Source organism: Ranitomeya variabilis, chromosome 1 (genome assembly GCF_051348905.1).
Source record: "Ranitomeya variabilis isolate aRanVar5 chromosome 1, aRanVar5.hap1, whole genome shotgun sequence".
NCBI classification, from domain to species: domain Eukaryota; kingdom Metazoa; phylum Chordata; class Amphibia; order Anura; family Dendrobatidae; genus Ranitomeya; species Ranitomeya variabilis.
In genome coordinates, this window is record NC_135232.1 from 345,429,206 (window position 1) to 345,445,475 (window position 16,270).

Sequence of the window (16,270 nt, forward strand, 5' to 3'; positions counted from 1 at the left end):
ATAAGGCTAAGTTCACACTAGGGTTTATGCATCTTTTTTAATGCAAATTTTCAGCTGCGTTTTACAGTACCAGCAAAGTCGGAGATTTTCCCGTACTCCATGACAACACCTGAGAGAGAGGAATCCGCCCATCAAGGACAGGAAACTTACTGAATTAAAAGGCGGAACCTCCCCTCCTCCTTAGTTGGTTTTCTGTCCTTGATGGAACCAAATGGAAAGATCGGTACACGGTCTTACCCCAGTGTGGACGGTGTCCAGGAGCGGGATTCCTTCTGTGCGGGAGTCGCGATCCACTGGACAGGAGGTCGGTGCAGCACTGTGCAGGCAGAGATCTCTTGGCGAAAGTTTCTGGCCAAGCCATCTGCAGGTGCACCCTGGGCAGAGTGCGCCGAGCCTGCGCACACGCGGGATGTGCGATTGGAACTTCCGGAACACCCTGCTGACAAGGACGCTGGAAAGCATGGCCTCCAGGTCTGCGCACGCACGGGACGCGGTTGTAATATCCAGTTTGTCCTGATGCGCAGCATGCCGGGGTAATAGTCATCCAGGCTGTGCAAGCGCAGGGCTGGCTGAGGCTCCCTGCATGCTGGATTTGAAAAGGAATGCCTTGGGATCAGGATGGTACTGGAGGTGTGGCTGGAACCTCCCTACTTAAGGGGTGGATTATTTTATATGGTGGCAGCCTTGCAGCAATGGATGTGCTGCAGCAGGCACCGCAGGGGCAGATTCAGCAGCATACACCACCACAGCAAGCCCCACAGCAACATCAGCGGCAGCAGCGTCACAGACATAGCAGTCGGGTAAGTGGAAACAAGACCTGTCAGAGGACCAAGGCTAGCCAGGAGTCCACCACCTCCAGACTTTGCCCACACCAGCGCCAACAACTCCAGCTTAAACGAACTGTAGTTTTCTGGATTCCTTTCCGAGTTATGCAAAGACCGACTGGTGTATGCGATGTCGCGCTCTTTTCCGTCCTGCATCTGCGATAGTACTGCCCCAATGCCCTGCAGGCTCCTATCAGTGTGCAAGATGAACGACTGCGTGAAGTCAGCGTAGGCCAGCACAGGGGCCTCCGTCAGAGCATTCTTCAGAGCTAAAAATGCCTCTTCCTGACGCTTCCCCCACTGTATGTTCCTGTTTTTGGCGCAAGAGGGCACTCCCCTCAACAACTCCTGGAGTGGATTAGCAAGGCGAGCAAAGTCTTTTACGAAGCGTCTGAAGTATCCTGTGAGTCCCAGGAATGCACGCACATCCTTCAGTTTTTGGAGTTGGCCACTCTTGTACCGCAGCAATCTTCTCCTGGGAAGGCCTCACCCCCTCAGCAGAGACAACGTGTCCCAAGTATTCAATCTCGGTACGGAAGAGGTGACATTTCTGGGGTTTCACTTTTAAGCTGTACTTCTGTAGCAGACTCAGAACTTGCCCCAGTCTCTGCAGATGCTCCTCACAGGTGGGGGTAAAGACAATATCATCATCCAAGTAAATCAAAGTGGCTTCAAAGTTCATGTCTCCCAGACATCTCTACATGAGTTGCTAAAACGTTCCAGGGGCGTTGGCTAGACCAAAGGGCATCCGGTGGAACTCATACAGTCCCATTGGAAGGATGAAAGCCGTCTTGGCTCGGTCTCGCTCAGACATGGGCACCTGCCAGTAGCTGCTGGCCAAGTCTAATGTGGAGAAATACCTGGCACTCCCGAGTGCCGACAGGGACTCCTCTATCCTGGGCAGTGTGGGAATGAGTCCCGCACAGTGCAAGCGTTGAGCCGGAGATAGTCCACACAGAACCGCAAGGACCCGTCCTTCCTCACCAAGACTATAGGGGCAGCCCACGGGCTCTGACCTCACGTATGACTCCCTTCTTCAACATATATGACAGCATTCCCTTCACCTCCTGGTACATCTGTGGGGGTATTTGGCGGTACCGTTCCCGGATTGGGTATCTCGTGGGTGATGGCCGTGGTACGTCCAAAGTAGTCTTCGTCTCTGGCGTACACCTCCCGATATTTCCCTAATAAGGCTTCCACCTTAGGTACCTGCTGCGGGGTAAGTTCTGAGAGCTCCGCCCTCATGCGTTCCAATATCTGTCGCCCTTCTTGCAGCAGTCTGAGGTCCGGAGCTGCCTCCGCTTTGACGGTTACCAGCCATGGATCTTCTGGCCTAGCGGTCAGCTGTACCGTTTCTGATGGGACTAGCTCATCTGGGAGGCCCAGGATCTGGGCGACTTCACTCCGGGGAGGGTAAAGTTGCATCTCTCTCCCCCAAATTAATGTGGCGCACAAGGACAGTACCGTCCCGCACGGTAGGCAGGGACCGCGCAACCAATATTCCTGATGGCAGCTGGTCGACTCTGCTGGGCTCAATCTGGACTTCCACCCCTTCCAGCGGGATACCAGTTCATATAGGCAGGGGAAGGACCGTCTGCCCAGGAGGCAACACTCGATTGACAGAGGCGGGGACGGCTTTGCCGAGTTCCTTTCCGTCACTGTATGCTTTCCGATCCTGGGCTGTCCTTATCAGTTGTTGAAAAACCCTTTTCTGGGGTGTTTGGTCGCTCCATTGTTGTAGGAACTGTTCCGGGGACTCGTTGAAAAGAAGGCTCCCGAGGTCTTTTAACACATTCATGCCAAGGGTCACGGTATGGTCTTTAGCTACTTCTCCATCCACTAATACTACTCCTCTTCTGCTCTCCACGCTCCGAGCGGCGTCCCTCGGGCTCGGAGCCACCTAGTTTAAAGGATGGCGCGGGAATGGTCGGCTCCGCCGGGGATGCCATCTGGCGATGTGGCCGGGCTTCTCCTCCTGGTAGCTTCACCCTCCATTCGGGGGGCAGCTTCTCTGCCTCGCACCAAAGAGCCGGGCCCTACTGCCAGAGTTCTTCTTGAGGCCGCAATTTCTTCACGGACGCAGCAATCTCCATGCTTAATCTCCATTCTCCGGTCCTCCACCCATTGAGGGATATTGTCTGCAGTGGTGGTTACCTCCCCGCTCCGTACCCTCCCCACTGGCCCTGTCACTCCCTGTTCTTGTTCTCGCACACATGCCTCACTGCCAACTTCGGAGAAAGTCATGTCTGGCTTCACCTACATGCGCTCTCGCAGTGCCTGTTTCATCATTGCGTCACGCAGTCCTGTCACCAGCTGATCCCTGAGCACCACATCAACTGGCCCTACACCGTCTTTCCGTCTAATAGCAGTGTGAAGCTCTTGTAGGGCATTCATGAATTGGGTCACGGTCTCCCCCTCTTTGTACCCGGTGAAACAGTCGCATGCAAAGTTCCCCTAAGTCAGTGGGGTCACCATGCGTCTCCTCCAGTATGCGCAGCACTTTGTCTAGGGTATCTCTCTTCCTGGGAGACCTATGCATGACAGAATCCAATGCCTCTCCCTCCAGGGCCATCAATGCAATTTCTGCCTCCAGGGCTGGTGTCATGGGGTGCATCCGCATCATTCCCCGGATACGCTCCATCCAGCTCCACAGCATCACATTGCTCCCAGTGAACCTTGGCAAATTATTCAACATGGCTTCCAGGAAAATGCTAGACCTGGGAGCTTCCCCAACTGCTTGGTCCGCCCTTTCCACGCTACCGTGTGACATCCTGCCGACTACGCCAAGTGTAATAGAGTGCAGGGTAGAGTATGTCACCACGGAACAGACAGACCAACTGTTGAGGGGGGTTTATTAACAGAAGCAATATTCTCCTCGCAGGGAGAAAACAGTAGAATATAAACTGATAAAATAACTGTGCAAATATATGGGAAGCAGTATAAGTTTCCAGACAGACAAACAGTATAAGGTTAAAACACAGCAAAAACCACAAATATGGAGAATATATCTCATATATATTGTTCTCAATACAGAGATGAAAAATTCTTGGTTTACTGTGTAGATTGGTGACCACCGCCACCTAGTGGAAGAAAAGACCCAAAACACCCTACTAAGGATTACCAGAAAATATCAGAACAAAGATCTTTATTTTGAATATATAATTCATTTGACATATACAGGAGTAACAACACATAGTAAAATATCATAAAAACTACATCATATTAAAACCAAACACAGGACCAAAAAGATAGTTGCATAAAATATGCAGGCCACGGTATCCTAGTATATATTATATGCAGTCCCTCATCCACACTGCTCTAAAATCCAAAGACTCAATTGCAAAGAGATAAAGTGCAAAAAAATTTTTTATGCATATATTGCATAAGCACCGTGCAAAAAATCACAGAAAATCACAAAAATCTTTAAAAGTGCAAAATAGTGCTTCTATAGCCACCATGTAGTGTGCTAAACTGCACAAGACAATTACTTAAAAGTGCAATAGTGCCCAAAAAGGTATATTTGTTTATATATATATATAGTGCCAAAAGACAGCAAAAAGGTGCACAGTGCCACAACTAAACCACACATATGTGTGCAGGCTGGAGGGGACTAACAATAGTTACCAATGTATTACCTCTAAGATGGCCGGGTCCTGTGATGGCGCACCCCAACGCGCGTTTCGGACACTTTTCCTTCGTCAGGGGGCCTTTTTTTGACGATCACTGTAGTTTGGGCAAGCTACATCCCAAATTACAGGCATTGCTTCCACCTTGGAAAAATAAATGAAAAAGTAATTACCAAATGCAAGATGAAATGAAGCCAACATTCATGACAAGGAATGTATCTTCATATAGGAGGATGAGCATTAATGTTTCCCAACTAATCATGGAGGTAATATTTTTTTTAATTTGTGATATATCTATCTATCCGATTGTTTGCAATGGTACACTTTGCGATGCTCATGTGCTGTTATGTACATGTTCATGTGTTCTGCATGTGCATGTTCTACACATGCAGAACACATGAACATGTACATAACAGCACATGAGCATCGCAAAGTGTACCATTGCAAACAATCGGATAGATAGATATATCACAAATTAAAAAAAATATTACCTCCATGATTAGTTGGGAAACATTAATGCTCATCCTCCTATACCAAGACATGGCTAACACCTCACTACCAGAAACTCCCTCACAATAGATCACAAACAGGACACCTCACAATGGCTCTTCACACCTCACAATGGCTCACAATGGCTCTTCACACCTCACTACCAGGAACTCCCTCACAATAGATCACAATCAGTACACCTCACAATGGCTCTTCACCCCTAAGCTCTTGGCTGTGAGATCACTTCCTGCTGGCCATGATTTTTCTGCACAAAAAACGCAGCAAATAATGCTACATGCGTTTTTGCAGCGTTTTTTCCATCACCCATTCATGTCAATGGGTGAAAAAACGCTGCATAAACGCAGCAAAAACGCTGAAAGAAGTGACATGCCCTATGTCCAAAAAACGCAACAAAGCAGAAAATACTGATCAAACAAAAACCCAATGTGTGTGCATGAGATTTCTGAAATCTCATAGGCTTTGCTGGTACTGTAAAGAGCAGCTGAAAATTAGCATAAAAAAACGCAGCAAAAAAGTCCTGTGTGAACGTACCCTAACAGTATTAAACTGAATTTCTTGGGAAAACACTTAACAGCCTGATGAGGACTTGCTTGTAGGGTCGTCTTCTCCAACGTAGGCACTGAGAAACAGCGGCATTTGTCGTCCCTCTGTTATCCATGGGCTGTGTAGTCTCTAGGAACCCGCAACCTGGGGTTTAAGGGGTTACTGTGGTGAGCAGAGGGGATGCTAGGCTAACGGGTCTTTTGCTTCAACAGTACAGCCTGTCCTGGGAGAATGATGCTCAGTCTATTATTGGATCTCTCAACAGGAATCAGGGGCTCTGCACTAATACCGTGGGTACTAGGGGCCACGGTCTCTGCACGGGAGTCAGGGCGCACCTCTCCAGTCACAGCAGAGTCCATTTTCACGTACTCACAAGATGCAGTCTTTCTGGACAATCTCCCTGTATCAGTCTCTTCCCCAGTGCGCAGCTGCGTGCTGTTCTGGCCGCTGTATCCGCTGCTTTCCCTGCTGCTCTCTCTGCTGCACATGCTGCTCTCTCTCCAGTACACGCTGCTCTAGCCCTGGAACGCGCGCCCTTTTTCTCCCTCAGCCCGGCTTCCTTCCTGTCCCGGTCTCGAAGTCTGCTCCCAGGGAAACCTGCTGCAGAGCTAAGTGGTTCCAATCACGGAGCAGAAAATGTAACCCCCTTACATTGTGCAGCCTATAAAGTGGAGATCACAAATATTGCAGGTAACCATGTATAGAACATATGTACTGCTGCAATTTATAAAGTCATGAATAACAATTGTTTCGGACCTCACTTTCTTAACTAATTGCTTGGTGTTTACTGCGTATTTGCATGCTCCACATTTGCCACTCCCGCAGCTAAAGAAACATTTAGTAGACAACCAGGTCGTTTTAACAGGACTAGCCATTACCATACTAGGAGTTAACAGATTAGAAAGTGTAGGAGCTTTCCTTGTGGAAAATAAACACCCTTTCTGAAGAATACTTTCTAAAGCAGGATCGCTTTTGAGCATTGGCAAGTATTTTTTGATCATCTTTATATGGTTATATTCTTTGCTATAGGTGGTAACAAATATGGGTTTTTGATTCTCTTGTTTTTTCTGCCTTTTTTTTATGGAATTTTACCATGTCAGTTCTGGGAATTTTTTCCAGTTTTATTTTACTTATTTTTTTGCTTTATCCAAAGACCAATTCTGATAACCTCTTTCCCTCAAGCGTGCACAGATTTCTTCTCTCTTGAATATAAGATTCATGGTCACTGCACTTTCTTTTTGACCTATATAATTCTCCCCTTGGAATATTAACCCTCACATGTCTGGGATGACAGGAATCGGCTCTCAAAATGGTGATGGCCATAATGTCCTTGCGGAAAGAAGTAGTTTTTACCTTATTCCTGTCATCCACAGTGATCAATAAGTCCAAAAATTGATGTTGGTTTTATTATAGGTGTGGGTAAAAAAAAAAAAAAGTTAATTATTCAGATTACTCATGAATTTGGGAATATCAGAAACATCAGCAGACTAAATAATAATCCTATCATCCATATATCTAGCATAGCTGAATATACTAGACTGGAATGGATTGTTTTCAGAGAAAATGTTTGCATCTTCCCACCAAGGCACAAATAAATTGGTGAAAGATGGAGAGCATTTAGCTCCCATTGACGTGCCTTAACACTGCAAAAAAATTTTTTGTTGTACAAAAAATAATTGTCTGAGTAGGATATCAAGGGCAATACAAACAAATTAGGTCAGGTCTGTAGGCAGAATACTTGAACAGCATTTTGGAAACAGCTAATATTCCCATTCTATGTGGGATACACAAATAGAATGATTCTAAATCGCAAGTAACCCACACAAACTTGTCATCCCACACAGTATGATCCAAAAATGTCAATAAATGACATGTCTTTGATGTAACCTGGACAAATTTGGACCACAGGCTGTAAGAGGGAGTCCACACATTCAGATAATTTTTCACTAAAGGATCCCATCCCAGAGACCATGGGTCTCATGGGTGGGGGAAAACTCTTTATGAATCTTAGGTACAGAATGAAAAATTGGGACCACTGGATCACTTGCGTACATAACACTAGGTTATGACTAAGGGGCATATTTGGCCCTGAAATGTGTAAACAAGTGTCTGGGACCCCTGCTATTTCTGCCATTTTCTCTGACTCCCACGGAGAGAGGGGATTTGCCCACCAAGGACAGGAAACCTACAGATAAAAAGGCGGTACCTCTCTCCCGCATCAGTTGGTTTCCTGTCCTTGATGGGAGACCTACAGATTCACCTCCGTCAGAGGAAAAGATTTGTCGTTGACCAATCAGCCGATCCAGGCAGCGGGAGCCCCCCTGCCTCGGCTGGTGTGGTGACCCGAAGCGCCACCGCTGGGGCTAGTAGGCCTTTAGGGTGCGTGGAGAGAGGTGGCGGGACCGACGGCCACCTCTCTAGGTAAGACTCGCCAGCAGCAGCCGTATCCAAGGGGGGTCCCTCTATGGATAGGAGCCGATGTCTTGCTCCCTGGCGTCAGTCTGCAGGCTGCAGTTCCCGGGAGTTCCGAGGAGTCAGCATGCGGTTGTGCGTGGCGCCATCTTGCCCCGTCTGCGCACGCGCGAGAGAGCGGGATTTCAAGCTGCGGGGGCTTTGCGCACGCATGGCGGGGTACCGCGCGCGAGAGCTGCGATCCTCGCCCCTGTGCGCGTGCGCAGCCTCTGGAGGAACTGCGCAGGCGCGGGATTTGGCGATCGATGCGGAACTGCACATGCACGGGATATAATAATAAAAAAAATTTTTTTAAAAAAAGCACCATCCACCGCTATTTTAGCAAATTACACCTGGAGGCAAACGCTTCCAATGGAGACCGGCCAGTGCTCACCAGCCATGAGCGATGCAGAGCAAGTATCTCCACTACCCAGGGCATCTCCACAGCCGCCGCCACAGCAGCAGCAGCAGAAGCGACGGACCCAGAAAGGACCAGGACTCTACCGGGAAAGGGCGTTCTGGATCACTGCGCAGCAAAGAGTCCAGCGTAACATCCGGCTCAAGGGATAAAGCGAAAACAAACATGGATCGTCCCCAACCGGGGAAGAAAAGCGCAAGCAAAACTAAACATAACATATGTGCCTTATGTAAAGAAGATCTTCCATCTTCATGGGAAATAAGACTTTGCAGTGTTTGTATTCGGCAGACAGTGTCAGAAGGCCTTCCCGGGTTCGCAGCGGACCTTAAAAATCTGATGAAAGTCCAGGTAGAAGAGACCTTTAAATCCCTCAAAGGAGGGAAAAAGCGAAGGAAGACTAAGCACAGATCTCCGTCTCCTGAATCTGGTGATTCAGGGGAAGATATGGATTCAGACACATCTAATTCTTCCTCATCATCCTCTTCATCTTCCTCGGGAGGCTGTAGTTGAAAATGAGATTTCTAAAACCCCCTCATCCCTCGTTCATGACGACTTCGCTAAGATCTTCGGAGGAAGAGCAACTAGCATTAGAAAAAGTCATGGGACTAGTAAACAAAGGGGTTCTCATGGAAGTTCCCCTACAAGAAAGAGGACAAGGGGTTTACTCCCCTCTGTTCCTGAGGAAGAAGCCGGACGGCTCCTTCAGGTCTATCATAAATCTGAAGACTCTAAACAAGTTCCTAGAAATCCAGTCATTCAAAATGGAAACAATAAAAACCTCGATAAAAATGTTGTTTCCACTGTGTTTTATGGTAGTCCTGGATCTGAAGGACGCCTACTATCACATCTCTATCCACAAAGATCACCAAAAATTCCTCAGAATAGCAGTCTATAACGGTGGTGATACACCATTTTCAAATCTTAGCCCTCCCCTTCGGGCTGGCTATAGCCCCACGGGTCTTCACGAAATTAGTTGCGGAGGTAATGGCTCACCTGAGGGAGCAAGATACCCTGATAGTGCCATACCTCGACGACTTTTTGATAATCGGTTTCTCGCCACAACACTGCGAGGAACAGCTGAAGACAATCAGACATTCACTGGAAAAACTGGGCTGGTTAGTGAACTTAAAAAAATCCAGATTGTTACCATGCCAGATCCAGGAGTACCTGGGCCTTACTTTGGACTCTATAAAACAAGAATGCCGTCATCCGGAGGAAAAAATTCAAAACGTCAAGTCTGGTATCCAGAAGGCGAGACACCCCCTCCATAACCCTCCGCCAACTAATGTCCCTCTTGGGCTCCATGACGGCCTGCATCCCTGCAGTCCAATGGGGTCAGTTACACTCAAGGGAGCTTCAATGGCAAATCTTGTTAGAAGAAGTCTCTCTAAAAGGGAATTTAGAAGGTCGGCTCAATTTATCTCCAAACACAATTCAGTCACTAAGTTGGTGGACATCACAAGGCAATCTTTCTCAAGGAATCCCGTGGGTAACTCCAGTCTCACAGATAGTAACAACAGATGCGAGTCCCAGCGTGTGGGGGGCACACCTGAACGACCTGTTAGCTCAGGGGCTTGGCCACCATATTTGCAAGTGTCCTCCAATATGAAGGAACTACTGGCAGTCAAGTTTGCACTATTAGAGTTCCTGGGTCCCCTTCGGTCTCACCATGTCAGAATTATGTCAGACAACAAAGTGGTGATAATGTATCTAAATCACCAGGGGGGTACCCGTTCTCAGAGTCTGATGGAGATAACCAGATCAATCTTCCACATAGCCGAAACCAATCTTCAATCCCTATCTGGCCTTCATATAAAGGGGGTGGACAATTACAGAGCAGATTACCTAAGTCGCTCTCGCTTGAAACAGGGGGAATGGGAACTGAATCAGTCAGTGTTCACCCAGATCGCGGTAAAATGGGGCACACCAAACAGACCTCTTTGCAAACCATCTAAACAAAAAAGTGAACACCTTTTGCTCAATAACACCGTTGGGGAGCCCTGTTTCTCTAGATGTGTTCCTGATTCCCTGGAACCATCAACTAGCATATGCTTTTCCCCCTATTGCTCTGATTCCGGCTGTGCTGAGGAAGATTCGGGAGGACGGAGCTCACATAATCTTGGTGGCTCTGTTCTGGCCGAAGAGGCCTTGGTTTTCCTGGATGATGAGAATGTCCATCTCCGATCCATGGGTACTGCCGGATCTCCCGTACCTACTCTCCCAGGGCCCAGTTCATCATCCACAAGTGGCAAGTTTGCACTTGACAGCTTGGCATTTGAAAGGGAGTTACTAGAAAACGGGGTTTTCTCCAGGGCTGGTATCTACACTACTACAAAGTAGGAAACCCGTTACAACCAAACAATATGGGAAAGTATGGAAAAAAATCCTTTCATCTTCAGGTGCCAAAATGGGGGAGGGCGTCCCTCTTAAAGCCATTCTTTAACCCATTCTGCAGAAACTCGAGTTGGGTCTTGCCACAAGCACCTTAAAAGTCCATGTAGCGGCTCTAGGAGCCTTATTCAACTATGATTTAGCAGGGAATCGATGGATCTCTAGATTCATCAAAGCAGCCGGTAGATCAAGGCCTCTACCTGTGAAATCTACCCCTCAGTGGGATTTAAATTTAGTCCTTAGAGCATTATCTAAACCTCCCTTTGAACCCTTAGCAGATGCTCCAATTAAAATCTTATCCCTTAAGACTTCCTTGCTCGTTGCTCTCACTTCTGCACGTAGGGTCAGTGATATCCAGGCCCTATCCGCCAACCCCCCTTTCACTCAAATCTTCGATGATAGGGTCATTCTAAAAACTGACCCGACATATCTCCCAAAAGTGGCGTCCCGTTTCCATAGGACACAAGAAATATCTCTGCCCTCCTTCTGTCCTAATCCCAGAAACAAAGAGGAAGAGTCATTACATACATTAGATGTGAGGAGATGCCTGATGCATTTGGAGCGCCCCCACTGCCGTAGGGCCGAGGGGCACCCGGTACCGGACCTCTGTGTCTCAGGTCTGGGGTTGTCACGGTGGCTAGGCCCGGTCCGTGGCCCTGCTGAGGGGCGTCCAGTGAAAGCTGGGAATGTGAGGATGTTGTGATGTGGTGTAGGTCGCGGTGAATAACGAGGACACCAGGTTGCAGTCTCTTTACCTCTTTACTGAAGGCTTCAGGATCCTCAGTCCGGAATACGGTTAACCAGGCTACCTGAGTCCGGCCGGTCCGATGGCACCTCCAGAGTTCCCTTTGCAGGTGGAAATCTGTGCCTACCTTCTAGCGCTTGTGTGTTGTAGTCCTTCCCTACTGTGCTTACGGGATAGTCCTCACAACTGTTGTGTCTGTTTCTGAAGTTCCCTCACAACTCGATTATGATGTTCTTCTTCGTCCCCCAGATGATATGGCTAGGACGCACCCGTATGACGGGTAGGCTCGGAGGTCTTCCGGGACCCTAGAGTCGCCCCTCTCCAAATGTTGCCCCCTGTGTCTGCTTAGGTGATTTTGGGTGAGCCAGCCCGCCTAGAACTGACTGTCCTGCCGTAGGTTTGAAGTAAGGCCTGGAGCTCAATACTTCCTCGGCGTTTCCGGCCACCGGCTACGCGCCTCAGTAGGATGTTGCCTCGTCTTACAGCACGACTCCTACTGGTGTTTCTCCTTGTTGCGTTGATCATTCCCTCCCTTCACTTCTTGGGTGTGCACGTTAATATAGTGTCTTATGCTAATAGTATAAATAGTTACGCGGTATCTCAAGTTAAGTCTTTAATGTTAAAAGTAAGTCTCTATTCATAGTCTCCCATCGTTCTCTAGTAAACAACTGATGCGGGAGAAAGGTACCGCCTTTTTATCTGTATGTTTCCTGTCCTTGGTGGGCGGATCCCCTCTCTCCGTGGTGCCGTCATGGGCTCAGAGAAATGCCGTTATCGGTAAGAACTATATTTTTTTTCTATTGTCGGTTGTCTATGCTTTCATATGAAGATTTTGGAATAAAGCTTATTGGAGTGCAACCTCTTGGTGCTGGATTTTTTACTACTTGTTGGATTTTCCTGGGATGGCAGCCACGAACAGAGTGGACAGGTGAGCTGAAAAAGACTTTATTTATTCAACAATTTTCTCAATTTTTGTTCTGTTTAAACACTTGTCTGATATCTCTTGCTGGTCATGAATTACCATCACACCATTTATTATTTAAACGTTTACCCGTGTACACTAATGCTTAGATGCTGTGATTGATTGCTTTTGACTTGTCTATCCTCATCTGTTGCAGCCATTGCAAGTTGTATATAACAGCTCACATCAGCTGTGGATGTTGTGGTCGAGACTAGAGTTGAGCAACTTTTACTTTTTTCGGATCGAGTCGGGTTTCGCGAAACCTGACTTTGTCAAAAGTCGGTTCGGGTGAAATCGGCCGATTATTGCAAAAAGTCGGAGGCCGACAAACACGAAACCCAATGTAAGTCAATGGGGAATCAAAGTCGGCAGTGAGTGGAGGACAGGAAAACGCCTACAGTGCCCATTTTAATGCCAAAAACATCAATTCTTATTACTTAAGCTTGTCAATCTTAATTTACTTTATAATAATAGTTAGGCATTGAAAACTGGGGGTCATTTGGCTAAAGTTGTGGGGGGTAGGGCTGGCTCAAGATTTTCGTGGACCCAGGAAATACGGAATACGTCACGGCGGTGGAGCAGGGAGAGGTAAGTATTTCAACTTTGCAAGTGCTGTGATCCTGAGCAAGCAGGGGGGCCCTGTTGTGAATTTGCTTTTTGCTCCCTCTAGTGGTTACTAGTTTTTTGACTCTGGTTTTTCTGTCATTCCTTTTATCCGCACCTGGGTCGTTAGTTAGGGGTGTTGCTATATAAGCTCCCTGGACCTTCAGTTCTATTCCTGGCAACGTAGTTATCAGAGCTAGTCTGCTGTGCTCTTGTCTACTGATCCTGGTTCCAGTTATATCAGCTAAGTCTGCCTTTTGCTTTTTGCTATTTGTTTTGGTTTTGTATTTTTGTCCAGCTTGTTCCAAATCTATATCCTGACCTTTGCTGGAAGCTCTAGGGGGCTGGTGTTCTCCCCCCGGACCGTTAGACGGTTCGGGGGTTCTTGAATTTCCAGTGTGGATTTTGATAGGGTTTTTGTTTACCATATAAGTTACCTTTCTTTATTCTGCTATCAGTAAGCGGGCCTCTCTGTGCTAAACCTGGTTCATTTCTGTGTTTGTCATTTCCTCTTACCTCACCGTCATTATTTGTGGGGGGCTTCTATCCAGCTTTGGGGTCCCCTTCTCTGGAGGCAAGAAAGGTCTTTGTTTTCCTCTACTAGGGGTAGCTAGATTCTCCGGCTGGCGCGTGTCATCTAGAATCAACGTAGGAATGATCCCCGGCTACTTCTAGTGTTGGCGTTAGGAGTAGATATATGGTCAACCCAGTTACCACTGCCCTATGAGCTGGATTTTTGTATTCTGCAGACTTCCACGTTCCTCTGAGACCCTCGCCATTGGGGTCATAACAGTTTGCCAGGACTAGAACTGAAGGTCCAGGGAGCTTATATAGCAACACCCCTAACTAACGACCCAGGTGCGGATAAAAGGAATGACAGAAAAACCAGAGTCAAAAAACTAGTAACCACTAGAGGGAGCAAAAAGCAAATTCACAACAGTGGTGTTGTCTGAACAGACACCTAATTCGGTGCAATGTGATAGAAAAACCGCAAATTCCCTCATGGTGTTGTCTGAACAGACACCTGATTTAATGCAATGTGATAGAATCCTGACTAGAAATGAGCGGAAAATTCATAGACGCCGGAATGGCTTGTGCTACTTCTGTGGTGGCTGCTGATCAGGACGATTGGGCGACATTCTTGCCGTTGGCTGAGTTTGCCCTTAATAATCGGGCTAGTTCCGCCACCTTGGTTTCGCCTTTTTTCTGCAACTCTGGTTTCCATCCTCGCTTTTCTTCGGGTCATGTGGAGCCTTCTGACTGTCCTGGGGTGGATTCTGTGGTGGATAGGTTGCAGCAGATCTGGAATCATGTGGTGGACAACTTGAAGTTGTCACAGGAGAAGGCTCAGCGCTTTGCCAACCGCCGCCGCGGTGTGGGTCCCCGACTACGCGTTGGGGATTTGGTATGGCTTTCTTCCCGCTTTGTTCCTATGAAGGTCTCCTCTCCCAAATTTAAACCTCGTTTTATTGGGCCTTACAAGATATTGGAAATCCTTAATCCTGTATCTTTTCGTCTGGATCTTCCTGTGTCGTTTGCTATTCACAATGTATTTCATAGGTCCTTGTTGCGGCGGTACATTGTGCCTGTAGTTCCTTCTGCTGAGCCTCCTGCTCCGGTGTTGGTTGAGGGCGAGTTGGAGTACGTGGTGGAGAAGATCTTGGATTCTCGCCTCTCCAGGCGGAGGCTTCAGTACCTGGTCAAGTGGAAGGGCTATGGTCAGGAGGATAATTCCTGGGTGGTCGCCTCTGATGTTCATGCGGCCGATTTAGTTCGTGCCTTTCATGCCGCTCATCCTGATCGCCCTGGTGGTCGTGGTGAGGGTTCGGTGACCCCTCACTAAGGGGGGGGTACTGTTGTGAATTTGCTTTTTGCTCCCTCTAGTGGTTACTAGTTTTTTGACTCTGGTTTTTCTGTCATTCCTTTTATCCGCACCTGGGTCGTTAGTTAGGGGTGTTGCTATATAAGCTCCCTGGACCTTCAGTTCTATTCCTGGCAACGTAGTTATCAGAGCTAGTCTGCTGTGCTCTTGTCTACTGATCCTGGTTCCAGTTATATCAGCTAAGTCTGCCTTTTGCTTTTTGCTATTTGTTTTGGTTTTGTATTTTTGTCCAGCTTGTTCCAAATCTATATCCTGACCTTTGCTGGAAGCTCTAGGGGGCTGGTGTTCTCCCCCCGGACCGTTAGACGGTTCGGGGGTTCTTGAATTTCCAGTGTGGATTTTGATAGGGTTTTTGTTTACCATATAAGTTACCTTTCTTTATTCTGCTATCAGTAAGCGGGCCTCTCTGTGCTAAACCTGGTTCATTTCTGTGTTTGTCATTTCCTCTTACCTCACCGTCATTATTTGTGGGGGGCTTCTATCCAGCTTTGGGGTCCCCTTCTCTGGAGGCAAGAAAGGTCTTTGTTTTCCTCTACTAGGGGTAGCTAGATTCTCCGGCTGGCGCGTGTCATCTAGAATCAACGTAGGAATGATCCCCGGCTACTTCTAGTGTTGGCGTTAGGAGTAGATATATGGTCAACCCAGTTACCACTGCCCTATGAGCTGGATTTTTGTATTCTGCAGACTTCCACGTTCCTCTGAGACCCTCGCCATTGGGGTCATAACAGGGCCCACTCATTGGCACTGGCACAGGGCCCCTCATAGTACGGCGGTGTGTTTGACGGTGGGTGGCGCCTCCCACTGGCAGAGACACTTTTGCATACTATGAGGTGCCCTGTGCCAGTGAAGTTGCCAACGAGTATGCCCCCCCACTTGATGAAGGAACCTGCACTTTCATCTGCACCTTCCTCTTTGTCCCCGTGTAAGGTGGTATAGTACGTGGGAAGGGGAACCTGACTTTCAGCAGGGTCAGATTCTGGCTGTATAGAGTGCAAGGGGAATGTAGTGGTCTGGGTCAATGTACCAGCAGACTCATCTAGCAGTGGCTGGGCAATGGGCAGGATGAGGAGGAAACACAGATATAGGCCCAAATAATAAAGTAGGCTAAATGCAGTTCAAAATTGGTAACAGGACTAAACAGGCGGCATTGCTTTGTTCAGTGGAGGAAAACTGTAATGAGTGGCAGACAGTTAGTAGGCCCAAATAATAAAGTGGACTAAATGTCTGCCAAAAAATTGTTCATAAATAAACAGGTCGCATAGCTAGGTACAGGGGTGGGCTCTTCTGCTGAGTAGCAGACAGTGGTAGTAGGGGCA

The 16,270-nt window shown here is 47.8% G+C and overlaps 1 protein-coding gene across 11 annotated transcripts in view; it reads left to right on the forward strand.

The window, feature by feature from the left end:
* HABP4 (hyaluronan binding protein 4) overlaps positions 1–16,270 on the forward strand; it is a 117,218-nt gene that overhangs the window by 37,776 nt on the left and 63,172 nt on the right. For 6 of the 11 annotated variants that reach the window (XM_077299672.1, XM_077299678.1, XM_077299677.1 and 3 more), the window contains exon 3: positions 12,338–12,436. The exons of the other annotated variants lie outside the window; for them this stretch is intronic. In XM_077299672.1, the coding sequence (XP_077155787.1) occupies positions 12,338–12,436 (99 nt within the window). The remainder of the gene's footprint in view (positions 1–12,337; positions 12,437–16,270) is intronic. 11 annotated transcript variants of the gene reach the window in all.